The 19,005-nt window shown below is 44.8% G+C and overlaps 1 protein-coding gene across 1 annotated transcript; it reads left to right on the top strand.

The window, feature by feature from the left end:
* The first annotated feature begins 16,004 nt into the window (after positions 1-16,004).
* On the top strand, positions 16,005-18,753 carry polr2i (RNA polymerase II subunit I). Its single transcript, XM_030382002.1, has 6 exons — positions 16,005-16,188; positions 16,733-16,787; positions 17,233-17,306; positions 17,856-17,930; positions 18,136-18,187; positions 18,344-18,753. Exons 1-6 carry the CDS (start codon positions 16,127-16,129, stop codon positions 18,404-18,406), a joined length of 381 nt encoding a protein of 126 aa, XP_030237862.1. The 5' UTR covers positions 16,005-16,126; the 3' UTR covers positions 18,407-18,753.
* Positions 18,754-19,005: the final 252 nt, after the last annotated feature.

A 19,005-nucleotide genomic window follows, 5' to 3' on the forward strand; every position in this document is an offset into this window, starting at 1 on the left:
CCTCCTCAAATGAACACACTGGACCTGTGAAGGAGAACTTCCATTTTTACCCTATTCTCCAATCGCTGTGGTTTTAAGCAACTCGTTTTACCACAAGATTTTTGAAATCGGTCCAGTATTGAGCAAGAACACTGCAACCGTAAACGTCGGAAAAAGGGTGCAATGTAATCCTTGCACCCTTGCATGTAATCCTTGCACAGGGGCAAAAGCGGCCATTTACATCCTCTAAAACATGCTCATATTTTATTGTAAAATTGAAAGGACGAGACGGGAGCCTAGGTTAGGCAGTTTGCAATTCTTACGCCCCTTACACCGCTCGAGTACCAGTGTTGCCTTTATTATGAGCAGAACACCATTGCTGCGGATCAACTGATAAAAAACTAAAAAAGTTGTATGTTCACGTTACCAGCACATTTTCAAAGGACAATTCCGGTATTTAGCACATTGAGCCCCGTTTCTGGTTTGTCTGGGATGAAATATAGTGGTTGACACACCGAAATGTTGACCATTGGTCCTGTCTCAGGTATTTGGCTCATTTCGAATTGCTTCAGAATGACTGGCTTTGGGCAGTCACAAACCTTAAAACAAGCCTAAACGTTTGTTTTCAGAAATGTGCAACTTGCCGAGTGGTTAGTGCTGTTCGTTGATGTTCCTAATCAAGTATCGTAGCAAAATAGTTTTTCTTGTCTTTTATTTGGCGTTTCGTAAATCCCATTGAAACGGAAACCGGAAGTGGAAATTGGCTCTTTATGTTTGGTTGTAGTCTTTTCGCTCGGTTCTCCGTATCAACAGTAGGTCTAGAACCGAGCGAAAAGGCTACAACCAGCCGCCCTTTCTGTTTCCGGGCAACGAGCAACGAGTCTTACAGCAGAAATCAATGGATTTACAAAATGCCAAATAAAACCCGACACTGTATTTCGCTACCATACTCTCCCCAGGCAATGCAACACGGAAACACCCTCCACCTTATCAATCAACATGAAAATTCCCAGTGACGGTCTAATACACATCACTGGGATGGCGATAGTCCGATCCCCCCCCATGGATCCCTTGCGGAACACAGAGCACAGCGACCACGCCCACGGTCCCTACAAAGCCTCCCGGGGCTTAGGGGTCAGGTGTCCCGCCGACCCCAACGCCCATCGCACAGTCCCGAAAGTTCAGGGCCTACGCTGCAGACTCCTCCCGAAGTCTGCGGCAGTACACCACCTTCACCCCTGGTTTAGAGGCCCGTCTCCAACAGCGGGCGGCATAGGCTCTCTTCTGCCAAATCCCAGAGTCAGACCGAGCCCTGGGGGTGTGGTCGGGGACCACCTCCATCAGGGCCCCCACCAGGTTCCGCTGGAGTTGGATTTGTGGTCACCAGCCATCCGTCGAACCCGGTCCTCCCCTTCCTGACGTCTGGCCCATTGACATGCACACCGGCGGCTTGGCCGAGGATGGATGGTGGGCTGCCGCGCCCACCGCCAGTCCTTTACCAACCTGGCGGTGCTGACATTGCTGCGGCTCGAGGTCGGCCCTGTTGTGCAGTGTGTGCGGTGAAGCCGTGCGGTGCTTCACCGCTGTCCTGGCTAGCAAAGGGCTATTGACAGCTGCCAGTTCTCCGACCATTCCGGTCGGAGAACAAGGGGGCACTGCGCCCCCTTAACGAAGGGTGGGTTGGAGCTGGGCAGAACTGTCACCTCCTCCATGGGTTCGATCGTCGGTCTCAATTCCCTATCCGTGTGCGCAGGCCACATCCAACTTCTGACACCAATGTGGCGAGCAGCACGGGAAAGACGGGAGCCCAGGTCTAGCAGTTTGCAACTCTAACACCCCTTACACCCCTCGAGTACTAGACTTGCCTTTATTAACGAACACACACAGAAACACCCTCCACCTAACCAATCAACATGAAAGTCCCAGTGATATACACGTTCTCCAACCCCACTGTAGCTGAGGTGGAGTTTAATAGGTCTCATACAGTGTCCATGCCACAAAGAGTGCCGCCGACCTAGGAGGGCGACAAAGGTCCAACTGATGATAGTCCGAACCCCCCCCTACCCAGGATCCCTTGCAGCATACTGAACGTGGCAACCAGGCCCACAGTTCCTACACTATTATAATATCATTGAAAGGATCCCTGAAGAGATTTAAAACATTTTCTAAACCCATTGCTTGATCTGGTAAATTTGTTATATTTGCCAACCAAGTCTCGCTTAAGTAGAATTTCATGTGCGCAGTTTACACACTGCAACACTGAATAAGGCATTGCAGGCCAGTTGAAGCCGCATTACGGCCCGATTCCACCGGATGCGTTACGGCCGCATTACGGCTGCGGCACGTCTTCGGCGCGGTCACCGCAGCAGATAGCTTCCACTCTAATCAATGCGACCATTTCCACTGGGCGCAATGCAAAACGTCTCAGCAGCGTCCCAGGAGCGGCTCGCCGCGCCGCAGCGCTATCATTCCGTAGCATTTCTATTTTTGACACGAGCCATTGCTGAACCGCGTCATTTTCAACTGAGCAGATCGAGCCGGGCAGGAAGTGAAAAAGTAAAAGCCATAGAGCATCCGGTCAATCGTCAAAATAAAATACAATACTCAACTCATGTAGCCTATCACAACTTCACATCAACATTATTACGTCTTGACCGGTGGCACCAGGTCAGAAGTCAATCAATGAAAGGGTCTCAGAGGGTCGGCAACATGGACGACGAGAGACTCATTGTCGAAGTTCAGCCACATGAAGTCATTTATGTACCAAATCATTCTTTTTATAATGACAATGGCTGGAAGGACAAAGCGTGGCATTTAATTGCAGTAGTTTTGGGAGTGGAAGGTGAGTACATTAGGTTTAGGATTATCGCGTGATCTCGCGTGAATACGGCTGGCTCGCAAGGCAGCACTGCGCTGCCGAACACGCCCGTTGGAAATGCACGCAGGGCAGAAGTCGCAGCCGTTCCGCGCTGCAGCCGTTTTAGTATTTATGGAAAGGGAGAGTTTACAGAGTACTTAGGCCCGTCTACACGGGCGAAAACGATGTTTTCCCCTGCGTTTTCCTCTGATGTGTTTCAGGAATATCTCTGTAAAGACGGACTCATTGAGAAAACACATCGAGCTGTAGAAACGCTGTTGTATATTCAAGACGCTGGTTCTTCACAAAAAAAAGGGGGAGCGCATCAAGCCTGCGTTCATCCAGCCTGTGTGCTCTATACAAACATTCAGTCGAGGAGGAGATGAAACCTTTTAAATTGAGCAGAAATACTTTTTAATGTACAGTTAGTATTTAAAAGTACCAAGGGGCTGTATTTACTGCGACACCCCATAAGCGCCACACACGTACACGTACCGGTGGGACGGGTTTGTACGAGGCTGGGAGGGAATCACCACAGTACAATAAAATAGACTGGATATATTTCATTTCCAAAATGGATAATGAGCTACATTTCTGTTTGGAATCCCCCTGCCCACCAATTCTCGTATGCATGAATGCATTTTTTTATACCTGATTTATTATTGATATAGCCTTTTTATATGTCCTGTATTCGATGAATGAACATGGTCATATTATATGAACACAACATTCTACAAAAAACACAGAAATGAATGGTTCTTGGTCTGTGATAGAAATGTCAGGCTGTGATGAGGTCAATTAATGTTTAGCGTGTAAGCAAGTGTGGCGGGGCTCAGTGTAAAAGTCCATATGAACGGGGGGAGGGGGAAATAACTAAAGAGCAGTGGTGTAGTCTATTTTATTGTAGTGGGTATACTGTGATGATTCCCTCCCAGCCTCGTACAAACCCGTCCCACCGGTACGTGTATGTGTGTGGCGCTTATGGGGTGTCGCACCACACTCACCAACGCAGGGGTCTACAACCCGCTGATTTAAGAGTATAACGATTATCAACAAGCATGGAAAGAACCAGTTTTAATAACAGTCTGAACAAATAGAACACAAAAATGACAAGTTGTCCTTTGTATATCTATAGTAGCAATAGCACATGCTAAACAAGGACAAAATCTACTCAAAATAATTTAATGAACTGTTTACATCCATGGCTAACCAGTGCATGAGAAGGAGATGACAGGAGACTAATGTTTCGCTCTAATTTGAGCTCTTACTGTTGTTATCTAACATACCATACAGTAATTGAATTGTGTAAAAGTGTGAAATTACTGCACCTTAAAAATGACCATGAATTAGCTATACTCTCATTTGCATAGTGTTTAACATTATGAATTTCAATTGTGCATACCAACTGTATGTTGGCTGACATTTAGCTAACTCTTTTTCCCTCCACTCTAACCAAGGATGCCTGTTTTTAAATTCCCTAGCCTGACACCCAGTCTGAAAGGCTGGCCAGGGGTTCTCATCTAAAAGTAACAAGGAGATATAAAGTGGGATTAAAACATTGTCTTCTGTTGACTACTTATTATGTGGTTTACACATTAATACGGGAGGACTGGACACACACACACACACACGCACACACACGCACGCCCACACACGCACACACACGCACACGCGAGAAGGAGGGGCTTGGCCCGCCAACTAACGTGCAGAGATGCAGGGGCAGCTTCGCGCTTCGTAACAGAGACAGGGCAGAGCGCGAGTGCGCAGCGGGAATTTTATGAATGGTGAATGTAGGAGATAACTTCCCCTGCTTAAAGTATTTTATTGCAGTTATACCCAACCGATATTTCCGAAAAATAAACACAGAAGTGAAAGATCTGTCACAAGACGATTGATACGTATCCGTGCACATTTTTAAGTGGGTATACGCAAATCCTGGTGCGTTCCTAGTGGGTATACGGCGTATACCTGCGTATCACGTAGACTACACCACTGCTAAAGAGGGACCGACAACGCCATCTGGGGAATTACACCCCAGGAAATATAGAACAAAGAAAATTAAACTATGATATTACAGAAATAATAAGGACACAGGTTCGAGAACTAAAGAGGCAGAGAAAATAAATATACCGTTCCTTTTATTATAATAATAACTAAAGAAAGAAAACTGGAGCAAAACCAACCCAAACAAAAGCTAACTGAACTAAAGCAACCAAAATAAAATAGCAAAACAGAACCAAAACAGCACAGCTAAAACAGAACAGCTAAAACCGTACAAAACAGCACAGCTAAAACAGAACAACTAAAACCGTAAAAAACAGCACAGTTAAAACAGAACAACTAAAACCGTACAAAACAGCAGCAGGGGATCCACCCTAGGAGGTAACTAACAGAAGAGGAGTTCAGCCATCTTGGCCCTTTTATCTTGCACCTGGGTGCAGGGGGAGGAGCTAAGATGGGGTTGCATTCGCAACCCCTACTGAGGTTCACTACAATCTACCCCTGGGTTCTAATCGTCGGCCCTGTTGTGTCTCTACAGACTGTGTGGATGCTTATGATGAAAAACGACAGAGAGGAATATGCATAGAAACGTGGCTACTTAAATAGCAGGTGTACAGCAAGATGAACATGTCCGTTCCTCTTACAGACTGGCTTCTTCTGGCAACTCATGGTTACACAGTTACTTAGATTCTACCACGCCCCCTACAGCCATAACAGGATATAACACATCAGGCCCGACGATTTGCATTTACTGCCATGGCCTAAACACCACACAGCCACTAAGCAAAGGTATCAGAGAGTTAGCAGCCCCAATAGCACTACTCCCATCAACCTGAGGAAGATGGTGAAGGTTTGGGTGTCTGCCTGCATTTGGACGGGTAGTTCTTCTCAGGGAGGCCTCACTGGTGCTTGGAATTTCAGTGCTAGTTGTTGAAAACGCTGGGCCTTCGCTTGGCTGAGATGTAGCAACAGCACGAGTTTGGTTTGGTGAGAGGGTGCTGATAACAGGCCGCGCTGGTAGGTGGTTTCTTGGGACAGCCATGGGTTCAGAGGTCACTACAGCCCAGTCGCCATCAAACGATGACTCATCGGCTGAAATGGATCCCATCTGTTCAGGGGGTTCACTGGGGGGAAAATTAGCAGCACAATCCACTTTTCCTTTAATGAGAGAACGATGAACATGCTTTGCCTGCGGGGGGTTATGCACCGGAGCCACAGTATACACAGACCCTACCATGCCAGGGGCCTTCAGTACTTTATACACTGTTGAGCTCCAGATGTCTTGAATTTTGTGACGGCCCCTTACGCTGGTGTCTTTGAGGAGGACCAGCTGACCTTCTTGCAGTGGGACATCACAAACATGCCTGTCATAGTGTTCCTTCCGCCGGGCAGCTGCAGCTTCCAGATGCCTGGTTGTAATTTCAAAAGCATGACGTAGCCGTGTCTGGTGTTCCACGATCCAATCATGGGGGTGGCCAGGTACAGGTTCCTGTACTCTGACCAATAATTGTGTAATTGTGGGTCTTGGCCAAACATCATAAAAAACTGAGACTCACCAGTCGACCGATGTGCTGTTGTATTGTATGCAAAGGTCACTTGGGGCAAGTAGCTGGACCAGTCTCTCTTCTTGGTGATAGGCAGAGTGCCAAGAAGGCTGTGTAAGGGGCAGTTGAACCTCTCACATTGGCCATTTCCTGCTGGATGGTAGGGTGTGGTGCGGCTCTTCTCAATGCCGTACATCTGGCAGGGCTGCTGGATGAGGTTGCTTTTAAAGTTCCTTCCCTGGTCAGAGTGGAGGCGACCAGGCACACCAAACCTGCAGAACCACTCATTAACCAATACTCTGGCCACTGTGGATAACCGCTGGTCGTGGGTTAGGATGGCTTGTGTATAATCGGTCATGACCAGGATGTTCTCTGCCCCACTCTTCGAAGGCTCCAGGATGGTGAAATCGATGGCCAGGATCTGGTTTGGACGTGAAGCAAGCAAGTGACCCATATAAGCACAGGCAGTAGGTTGAGTGTGTTTGGATACCTGGCAGCGTTCACATTCCCGACACCATTGCTTGACGTTGTGGTGCATCCATGGCCAATAGCACCGCAGACGGACCAGCTCTGTTGTTCGCTCAACACCTTGGTGCCCATGTTCATTGTGCAACTGTTGAAGTACCTGTGTCTTGAGCGATGTAGGGAGTACTAACTGGAGCACTTCATCTCCTCTAGGGATGGTGACACGGCGATAGAGCACCCCTCCTTGCTCCACCAGCCGGTCCCACTGTTTGATCAGCACCAGGACTTCTTTGGAAGCCTGCCGTCGCTCAGCTGCATCCGGGGCCCTCTTTCTGGTCCAAAACGTCAGGAACTCTCGGATTACTTGATCAGCTTCCTTTAAGCCATGCAAGTAAGGGGGGGAGTAGCTCTGGAATGGTAGCCAACAGCGCCAGGACCCAGGCTCCCCCACAGGCCCAGACCGCCATCCCAGGGCGCCTGTTGTTCTGGCACCAGACGGGCCAGCTCACCAGCATACAGCGGTCCACACTGATCAGGACCAGCAGCAGAACGCTGCAGTGCATCACCAGGTAGAACAGACTCTTGAACAGCGTGCAGGCGATGGGGCCAAAGTGCACCATTAGGATTGGGAGGAAGAGGCAGCACAGAAGATCGGCCAGGGAGAGGTTGAGTTACCGGGAACGCCCAGGATAAACACAAGCCCGTAGAAGACCAGGGTCACTTTTTGGATGGGCCTGATTAATGCCTGATTTCAGGCATTAGGGTATCTTCAAAAGAGTCTGTACCATTGTCTAGAAAATAATCCATGGTTCGTGTAAACTGTTGCATGGAGAAGAATAGCCGGTCAAATGAAAAAGAAATTACTTACTGCACCATATCCAAAGAGATACAAATAGGCTAGAAACAGCTAAACATAGTTACTATTCTCAACCCCAATGTTTCTCCAAAATAAAAAAATAAGAAACAAATTAGGATCAAACAAACATTCATTATTCATTCATTATGACATCTTTAATTTAATAGTTTAATTTTTTTTCTTTTTATTTTACTTACAACTTCAGAGTCCATATTTATGTTATTTAAGTGCTGCACTGCTCAACAAAGAGAGACTCTTCTCTTTTTGAACAGAGCACCTTTTATAGTGTTCATGCACACAAACACACTCAGACCCCTCCCTGCATATTTCGCAATATGTTTTTTTGTGTCTTTAATATGAAGTACATTTGATGTGCTGTTAAACAAAAATGAAAATAAGTCAAGGGAAATCAGCAAAGATCTGCTTGCAAGACGGAACATGGCAATGCGTAATTGTTTGAGTGCTTGTGTGCATGCATGCATGTTTGTGTGTGTTTGTTGTCCTTATTTGTGTTCTCTGTAACCTGATGTTTTCTTTCATGCTGCTTTCTTGGCCAGGTTGCTCTTGAAAAAGGGTTTAACCTCAATGATTTACCTCGTTAAATAAAGGAAAGAGACACATCTTCTCATGCATACTACTTATACATACTGGACATAGCCTATCATACATACTTAAATGTTGTTTTTGCAATTCTTTATTTAATCTGTTTTGTGGGATGGAAGACACAGATTTCTCATCCCTCTCCTTTCTTCTTTGACTGGGGATATTTAAACTACAAGATGTCGTCCGTCCGTCCCCCCCCCCCCCCCCCCCCGCCATCAGGGGTCACAGGTTTTGCAGCAGTAGGTCAGTTGAGGGCCGGCGCATTGCTTGGTGGAAGCGTTGGAGTGTCATCCCTGAAGGCGTCTGACTGAAGGTCTGAAAAATGAATGAATATGTCACATGCTACATGTCTGTGTGTGTGCCAACCATTTTGTAGCCACATCTTTTCGACTTTGCAGACCTTTCTTTCCATCGGCTTTGTTATGTTTGTGTGTGTGTGGTGTGTGTGTGTGTCATACGGACGACCTACCAATGAGGGACGGGCTTTGCTGATGGTTCAGGATAACCGACCTCTCATCCCCTTCGTCCTCCTCCTCTTCCTCGTCCTCTTCGTCCCCCCAGTCGGCGATGTTTGCCGGGGGGATGCACTGCTCCAGGAACAGGTCCTCCTCGTCTTCCTCCTGGTCGGTGCCCTCGGGCGGCCAGCGCAGCTCCCCGCTCTCCACCTCGCTCAGCTCGGTGGGCTCCACCACGATGGAGGGCAGGCGCTCCTTCTGGTGATCCCAGTCCCCGCAGTGCAGGGAGCTCTCGGGCCCCGGCGCCACGGCAACTGCCTCCGGGAAAATCTGGCATCGAATGGTTGCCGATGAGATGGAGGTTAGTGTAGGATGAGATTTGGCTTGCGGATAATATTCACCCGTGTGTTCCATTTGCCTCCTGCCCCGTGTGGTCTGTTCTGCGTGAGTCTGTATGTGTTTCTGTGTCTCCTCTCTTTCTCTACCCCGAGTACAATTGTGATGCCTGTTGTGAGGTTTGTTTTTGAATTTAATTTAATTTAAATGTTATAGTAGGGTCTTTCCTGTACCTGGAATCGCAGTCTATTGTCCATCCTCTGCATCTCCTCAATGCTCGGATCCTGCCCGATGCTCTCTTCCATTTCTCTGTTGAAAGATACATGACAGCATTAATGGGAGTGGCAGCACACATCACAATGCTGAAGTGAAAGAAGGAAAGACTGTAAATGTAGATGCATTGGTGGGTCTTTTCATTTGTGCATTTTCTTTCATTTGAAATACACTTGATGTGTTCAAATTAAATAGTATGCCTAGAAAAACGGTTTTGAAAGGCTTTTGTATAACCTCTGTCTCTGTGTCTGGCTGTCCAGAATCATTACCATTAATTCACATCATTCATTTGTATTTGATATCCATCAGCTCACGTGTGCTGTCTTCCTCCTTTCTATTCAATCCATGTATTCCCATTAGCTGAGGAATTATAAGACTTCCCTGTGCCCCTCAGTGTCTGAAGGCCAATCCTTCACCTACTGCACCATTGCCAATCCCCTCACAGCAAGACATTATGAGCCTGTTTATGGAGTTGACCCTAGCTGCACCTCAGTATCAGCCTCAAGATCAAATCAATTTGATAGAGAAGTCTGATATTTAAAGTTATTTTTAGCATAAAGGGTCCGTTGTATGTGTGAGCAGGCCAGGCTTAACCTCAATCTGTTGGGTTGTGGTCTCCACTAGTGTTGACTCGGTGAGCCAAGATCTGTCTGAAAAGCCTCTTTTACTCCTCTTTTCCTCTCCATTATTTATAAAGGTCGACCCTGTTATAAGCTATTTTATATAGTGGACAGTTTCCCCTTGAAGATAAAACTCTTTGACATTATAGTATAAACAATTTAGTATTATGAAGATAACGTTGAATACAATTATTTTCCTTAACTTGTCAGATTCAGCCATAGTGGAATAAATCTGTGTATCCTGTTCTTGCCCTAAACAGAACCCGCTTGGTTGCGATGCTTGTATTAAATGTGATCGGCCCTAACAATTAAGTACAGAATTGGATGTCAGTTCTATTTCTGCGTTGGGAGTGTGTCAATTTAAGCTTTCTGTACACCACCTGGGATGGAAACTAGGTGGTTTCCATTCCAGGTGGTTTCATATCCTCTTATAAGGATGAGCCGTTAAGCCCTGTTGTAACCCCTCCCGTAAAGTCTTTTTCTGCTCTCACCCTAGCTGCAAAAGTCCTAGGTTAAAACAATATATGTTGTCCGGCTACACTACCTGAGGAGAGTATAATAGAAATTTCGCAAGAGACAGCATTCCTAAAAAATGTAATTTGGGTTTTTCCTATCTTGTCTCCACAATAAATACTACTGAGAAATGGCATTCAGCATTTCTTTGGATTGGTCAAAACTGTTGATTAAGTGAGATTAAGTAAGCAACAGGAAATTGTGGTTTTTATTTCTCAATATTATGCAATAAATGATGTGATGCTGACTTTTTACTTCACAGAACTAAACCACCTAAAAGAGCTGTCAGTAAGCCCGTGGAGTTTGACAAAAAATATCATGTGCTGCACATGGTAGCCTCGTAATGGCGTTTTGGATCTTATGAGACGGGCAGTATCAGAGCTGCAGTGACCTTAAGCCTTCCACTTACTCACACAGGTCAATTCACACACTCACACATACCTGTCGCTTCACTGTATTAGATGACCAAACTATGGCTGTGTTTCTTTACTGGGGACATCTGCATGAATCAAGAGTGTACTCCCCCTATAGATTCTTCCTCTGGTTGAGACCGGTTGAAGTACAGAGAGAATAGTTATAGTACCAGTAACAACAGTGGGCCTGGGTGGAAAGGAAAGGAAATGACCAGCAAATGCACCCATTAGCACACTTTCTTTCAGAGAGAGAGAGAGAGAGAGAGAGAGAGAGAGAGAGATAATGCAATCATGTCTTACCCTTCTATCGAGGGCATGTAGAAATGCTCTTCACCCGAACACAGCTCAACATTGGTGAAGTCGGGTACCTCCGCAACAAGTATGGCTAAATCAAGAGGAGGTGCAGGAGGAGGGCTGCAGGTCCTAAACCTTCCCCCCTCCTCAGATCCCCCAGGCAGGCCGCTGGCCTCCAGGTTGAGGCTCGGGTGGAGGGGCCCTTATCCAGGGACAGGACACAGGAGGTGCAAGCTGTGGACAGGGGGATGGTTAACAGGTTGGCCCTCTTATGGATAAATCGGCACTGCTGTGTCTGGTCGCACAGAGAACAAGATCAACGGCACCCCCATTAGAAAGCCTGCTCCAGCCTCGCTTTGTCTGCGATGAACCGACTGCCATCCACTCCGGCTCCCACTCTTTCTCTCTCTGTCCGTCGCTCCCCACATCGTACCCTCCCACCCTTAGCCAGGCTTTGGGGGAGGAGTTGGATTAACGTCTCTTTCAATTACGGAGGCTGGGTGGGTGACGTCAGCCGCGCCCGACCGCCGCTCCAGGCGAGGCTACCGGGAAACACACAAGTGGCACACGGGTGACCCTGGGGCCACTCAACTTGACCTCTCGCACACACCGTGGGCAGGAGACGTTTCTCCAGCCTCTCTCCAACCAGACCTTACGACGCCCCATTTTCTGTCTGTTTGCCTCAAAATTGAAACTGTCTGTCTGGCTGCATCTAAATATGTTCACTCCCACTCCATCGTGGATTTGGATTTGGACGATTCAGGGAATTAGCTCTTGGATCAAGGGCTCAGTGGTGGGATAGGGATATAAATATAAACAGGTTATCATTTGCTCAACAGGAAGAGTCTCCCCATGTTGGGCTACATTTTTATGTAGATGGAATATGGAACCAGTAGCAGGTCAAACTACAAAGACATATAATTTATAGAAACATATTCATATTTAAGTCATTTATATACCATTGACTTTGTCATAACATACAAGGGAGGTTGTTGAAGCTCATTCTATGCATATGAAGCAAATACACATATGACATACCTTTAGGGGTTTCTGGAGTAATGTCATCTTGGAGAGGAAGTTACAAGTCCTTATTTTACAAATGTTGAAGAGTTCTCATCAACTAGCATGTTTTGTCCTACTAATTAAAATACTATGCAAATACTACATACCCGATACATTTGTACATTTATATTCATGTTTAAAGCAGTGTCTTCCGCAACAAAACATTATGTAAGCAGCTTTTGTCTACCATTAGACTTCTGTTAGGCGTGGATGCAATCTGATGTGTAAATTGTGATTCCTCTAGATGTGTATTTGTTTTATGTTGTCTTGATACTTGGTATTATCAGGCCTGAGAGAGCTGCTGTTTTTCAAGAGACAGCTAGGCGCCAGAGAGGACGGCTAGGTTGATGCAATATGCATTGCTAGATCCAGTAGTTGTTTTTCTAACAAGTTTTCATTGTGTTTCACTTCTCCAAAATATTTATCCTCACTGTGTCATGCATTTCACAGTGAGGTTAAACTGTGGCTTTTTATTTCAGGTGCCATCTGTAAGGGTGGTAAGAGAGTATGGTGTCACTCTACCATACCAGTCGACCGGTGGAACTTTGTGTCGAAGCATTAAGTGTCAGCGGTGTGGTCAAAGGAGCTATAAATGACCATGTATGGGAATGTAAAGGCCCTAGTGGAAATTACTTCTTATCTAATCCTGATGATGAGAGCGTTTGTGTTGGGTTTCATTTGGACTACTAATAATAATAAAGTTATAGTCTTCTGGGGGGGGAGGGGGCTGTTTTAAGTGCAATATTTATTCATAATGTCAAAATATAACACTTTCAATAAGAATAATAAGTCAAAGCTAGATCAAGTGCATATTTCAGCTTTCTTTAGACCGTTTCCCTTCAGGTTTTTTTAATTTTATTTTTTCAGACTCGGGGGGGGGGGGGGGGGGGGGCAGCGGGCTGGCCAACCTCTGACCAGGGGGGGCCGTGGCCCAAGTTTTCAGTGAGGATTGATGTTATCGTTTGGACTATATCTGACACCGGACTGTGTGAGGTGTGAATGGAAGTTAATGTGCTGATAAATGCGTGGGGTTGGCCTCTTCTTCTAGATGAGGCAAAAATTAAATGAAGGGGTCCATGCTGACGTCACAAGACAATATTGCTTGGGTTCTTTTGTATAAGCCATTTAAGTATTATTCTGTTTATTATAGGGAAACCTGTGCCTGCTGTAGATCATCAAATTGTGCAAATTAGTAATCCATTAATATCATACATTTTTTGCCTCAACCAATTGTTGAGTGTGTGTTTGTTAGTCACTGTTGCGATATGCAATGAAATGAGGAAGGACCTGGTCACATTCAATGCTTGCGTAACATCCTGCGCTTATTTGCTGTTCTTGAAAATAGGCTATATTAAGGATGTAGTAACTTAATGCCATTTCACATTGCCTTTTACAGGCATGCAACCAAGTTCCCCTTTCACCAGTCTTTTTTGGGAGTGAAATTAAGTATTTAGGTTTATCAAATCAGTTCCTCTGAGGACCAGAAACTGGAAAGTTTTGTTTTTGAATAGATGTGGATGGCTTACTGACGTGACATCAGCAAGAACGTTTTTGTGTTTCCGCCTTTCTCCTCTTTTTTGCAAAATCCTATCTCCTTGTTTACCCCCTGCAATCCTTCAAAGCACCCCTAGGCGTATAGGTATCCCCATTTGAGAGGTTCATGTCTTGATGTGCAAGGGCACGGCACAAGACCATCTACTCTGTTTTAACGTCCATCCAAGATGAAACCAAGGTAGCGTTTCCTGATAGATTCACTGCAACCCTGTTGCTCAGGGTTCACTCTATTAAAGAGGAGCCTCCTGCTCGCGAGGATCGAAAGCTTTGCACAACAACAACTGAGGCAATAACAATTGCATTGGGATGCATCAATAAAAATTAATAGTGTGAAAAAAGAAATGGGGCATGGCCTGTTTCCTGATTTGAGGGAATACTCTATTTATAGGGTAGAAAGGAATTTTTACAGCTTTGTGACAGCAGCAGTCAAACTCGTTTGGTTTGCCTTCGATGGGTTCTCAGACTACAGTCTTTTAAAAAAAGAAGGAGACAATGTAATCACTATATCGAACCACCAACATAATATACGTGGTTAATAAAATGGTACCCAACCTTGGGGTCGGGAACACACTTTGGGTCGCCTGATGTGCCTATGGGGTACCTAGAGCTTGCTGGCAAAAGCTAAAGAATAAACCATAGATTATATTTTTAATGGTCTCATAGACATCCTGTATAGGCATTCCAACTGCATAATGATTCATTGCCAATAGAAAAATTGGCAACTAGTGTGTTGTAGAGCGATTCAATTTTGTTACCAGGACATTGATATTACAGGCAGATATTGATTGGGTAAAATCAATTTGTGCTGAAGCAGATGCACACAAGTTAAAGTTGGGCTAGCAAACATTTTCAGAGCTGCATTGTGTTACGCAAAAAAATACCCCTCAACCCTGTCCCAAGGAGGCTCTTAGGGGCTTGTCTATCAGCATTCTTCTACAAGCAGACACAAGATAAGGTGCACTTTGCTACCTCTAGACAACTGTCAGTAGCATTTTGAAGGCACAGGTTCGCTCTAATTATCTACAGTGTGCAAAACATAGAATTGGACATTCAGACTTGCATGTCCTTCTTCTGTTTGCTGTCGGAAGACTTTCAAGATGGATCCACGCCGCGGAGACAACAGTGGAGAAGGCAGTGCAAATGCGGGTAAAAGCACCATTCAGTTTTTAGAATGTAATTGCAACTTAAAACCATAGTTTTAAGCCACGTTTATTTAATTATTTTGTATTTTTATCGCACATCTTTTTATCTGATATAATTTCATTGTTTGTAACATATCAATATTGTAGTTGATGTAGTTGGATTCACGTCTGCACCTTTTACATCCTTTAAATATAGCTTTAGGCCTACCTATATGGTACGATTTTAGTCAGTTCTTGAGCAACTTCTGTGTTTTTACTATTTAGTATTACCCCTAGGCTTATCTTGTAACTCTTTTCCTGTTTGTTTCTAGATAAAAAATCGTTATCTATCATTATGTGCACATCTTCTGCCCATTCTAGAGCAAGTGGTTGCTTTCACGGCCAAACTGGCTCAGGAAGACAGCTACCCCTGTCACTCTGGAGTGCTGAAGTTTGCCAATGTCTGCATCAACGAAGGTGATGCCTACAACTCTGAAACTGGCATCTTTACCTGCCCTCTGGATGGCCTTTATCACTTCATGGTACACATGTCTGTGTATGGACGGGCCCAATGTGCCATATCGAAGAATTCTGAGACTATAGTGTCAATGTATCACACCAGTCTGCCTGATAAATGCAGCCAAGTAGCAAGTGTCAGCACTGTTGTGAAATTAGCTAAACGAGAACAGGTCTGGGTTTCTACCTGGGGCCCGGGTCGAAATGACTTCTTTGCCAGTCCTGATAATGACAGCATTTTTGTTGGATTTCGTTTTGGATAATGTTGTTTTTATTGCAAAAGCAACTATACATGGCAACTATTTTGTTAGAAGGATTGTTTCTCGTTGTGTAATTGATGGAATTGAGTCGTTGTACATTGAATTGACAATATCATGTAAATCGTTTCGAAAGTAATAAAATGATTGCCCTCTACTGGATTATTCTTTGTGTCAAGTGTCACCTGTGACACCAAAATGCCAGTCCACTGGGGGCGCTGTCTCCAAAACGCCAGTCCACTAGGGGGCGCTGTCTCCAAACAGATACACCTTTTTAATACAATACGCATGCGTAGATGTTCTGTTGTATGTTGCCCAAACTGATAGGAGCGCATCGCCAACCTCACGAAACTCAAACTAGTATAATCATTGACTTGTTTGATCGATCTCATCCGTAAACCGCTCCAATGGACCTGGACAGCGGAACATATGAACCTGGGTTTGTCGGGATCCGGTTCTGTCAGGAATGGTAAGATCCCGGACTGAATGATATAGAGAAAATACGGAGCTGACATTACGATATTGTCATTGACTGTTTACATGTGTGAGAGGGATAGGGTTAGTAGTGATAGGGCGATGAGAAGCTCAGCCATCTGCAAGGAGCTCGGAGTAGAGCAGCTGCTCCTCTGCTTAGAAAGGAGTCTGTGGAGGTGGTTCATCTGGTCAGGATGCCCCCTTGGCGACTCCATTGGGAGCTGTTCCAGGCACGGCCAGTGGGGAGGAGACCTCGGGGAAGACCCAGGAATAGGTTGAGAGATTATGTCTCAACACTGGCCTTGGAACGCCTCGGGATCCCTCCGTCAGAGCTGGTCAATGTGGCCCGGGAAAGGGAGGTCTGGGCCCCCCTGCTAGAGCCTCTGCCCCGGTGACCCGACCCCGGATAAGCGGTTTGAAGATGAGATGAGATGTGTGAGAGTGACTTGAGACCAAAAGTTCAGACGCTACACACGTATGTTCATATCAAGTCACGTAACTCTATATAATCTGGGTTTTATGCACTTTCTGTTCCCCAGTAACAACATGTTGTATCCGAAAGAAGACAAGGAGAACCGCATCCTCCTTTATGCCGTGAGTAACAGGGGGAGGGGATATCTTGTTCTCTTGAAATACGCATGAACCTGTAGCCTGAGGATAGGATGTAGCGTAACATAACCGATTAGAATTACGATGCTTTAACCTCTTTCCGTAAGTTGTATCCTACCACCACCAGCAACAAAAACAACACCGCTACTTATGTCCCCTTTTTGGGCATTTCTGGATGTGGTTTAAATGTGTGTCAATGTATGTAGAGACACAATCAAAACATATTTTGATGATCTTTGACCCGTGGGCTGTGCCCACATTGTAATTGTTCAGTGATATCCTTGCGAATCTTCATCACAACAACACACGGTGTACTGTCTGTACAACTGTTTCACCATCACAATGTAGTGATGGTTATACAAGAATTACCAGTGCTGGTTATTAGAGCTTTCCCCACGAATTGCACTGATGCTCTTTCTTGGACTCCCAGTGTAGAAACTGTGACTACCAACAAGAGGCAGACAACAGCTGCATATATGTCAACAAGATCACTCATGAAGTAGAGTAAGTACACATGATGGTGAATACTTGTATGCTTCATAGTTACATCGGTTGGTTGTCCATGGAATGGCTAATGTTACCCGTCACTGCATCTCTTTATATGCTATTTTAAATTTTGCCATTTGAATGTGTCCTACTTGTAGTAATAAGACATGCATGTCAAGCCATACATGTTTGGGTTAATTTAGCAATAATTGCTTCTAGTTCTTTTACATTCTTCCCCATACATAGTAATTTCAAAGCATTTAAAAATGTTAATGTTGGTCTAGTGCTGCCTCTCTAGAATGTAACTCGGCAGGTCCAGCGGGCGGCGGTCCTATGACGGGTTCCTAATTGTATCATCTGCTCTTCGGAAAAAAATACATTTATTTATGGATTGTTTTTTTAGAGATGGGTCACAAATAGAGTAAATAACTAATAATCAAACCACACTCTATCTATAACAGCGGTGAAGGAAGTGGAAATGCGTATTGGGGCATCTTTTATGTTATTTTATTCAATGGCCAAATATTGTAAACTGATTCAACTGGTATCTCCCTATTTATATTATAGTGAGCTGACTCAGATCATAGCTGATGTATCCCAGGATCCCACGTTACCCAGAACAGAGGATCATCCCTGTCCCAAGTAGGTGTCCATGTCTGGTACAAATCCAGGGCTTTTCCCAGAGGTGCACCACTTGTTATTTTGGTTTGCTTAACCTCAGCTTTACTTTACATTTTTGAATGTTAACATACTCTACGATTTGGTATAGCCTCTATCCATTTTTTCTATTTAGTTCCATGTACTTTCTATATTCTAGTAACATTTTTATATTCATTTATCTTCTCAGATGTGGCCACAAGGAGGCAGTGTTTTTCCAGTCCCACAGTATGAAAGCTGAGGTAATATCTTCCCCTCTGTCCATGTCAATAAGTTTCAATGGCTAAACACCCATACACATGAGGATCTGCATGAGGTGACTGATAATAATGGGTCTGGCGGACTAGAAAAACTCCTTATCTCACTTTTTGATGCCTCCACTTCATGTTTTCCCACAGGATGCGATGAGGCTGTACTACGTTTGCACTGCTCCTCACTGTGGACACCGGTGGACAGAGTAGAGGACGTGTTGGTTATGATGTCTGCCTTCCGCACCCAGGCCCCCTGGCTTCTGCAGCATAGAAGCTTTGTTGTTAAAAGTGTTGCTGCAAGTCTAGTCTCTAGAAGCTATGGGACCGATTTCTGAGCTACGTAGGATGCCTAACCTCCATGTTTGAACGTGGCAGTTAGTCTGTTGTTAGGACTCCATACAACCGATCGTGGGCAACCAGAGCAGCATCGACCTTTATGTCGTAAGTTGTTTCAGGCGTCGCATTGTAAACGCAATAATTTAACAGTTTTAAACTTTTTTTTTTCTTTTGTAATATTAGGTTGTGATAATAAAAAGATACCACATTTTTCAAGAAACTACATTCTTTCTGTGTTTGAACAATCCGTTTAAGTCTCATACATTAAGTCAACACACCTTCGTAGTTGGTAACAAAGTTAATTTTGGGTGTGGATTCATCTGTGTGTGTCTGCGTGTGTATTTATATATAATATGTGTGTGTGTATATGTATATGTATGTATATATATATATATATATATATATACATATTTGTGTGTATGTATATCTGTGTGTATGTGTATATACATAATTCCATGGGAAATATTTTACAT

The sequence above is a fragment of the Gadus morhua genome, chromosome 16 (genome assembly GCF_902167405.1).
Source record: "Gadus morhua chromosome 16, gadMor3.0, whole genome shotgun sequence".
Classification (NCBI taxonomy): domain Eukaryota; kingdom Metazoa; phylum Chordata; class Actinopteri; order Gadiformes; family Gadidae; genus Gadus; species Gadus morhua.

Coding starts and splice junctions, on each gene's coding strand:
- polr2i (XM_030382002.1), top strand. CDS start 16,127: ATGGACCTGGACAGCGGAACATATGAACCTGGGTTTGTCGGGATCCGG. Junction 16,189..16,732: donor ATCCGGTTCTGTCAGGAATG/GTAAGATCCCGG, acceptor TCTGTTCCCCAG/TAACAACATGTTGTATCCGA. Junction 16,788..17,232: donor ACCGCATCCTCCTTTATGCC/GTGAGTAACAGG, acceptor TTGGACTCCCAG/TGTAGAAACTGTGACTACCA.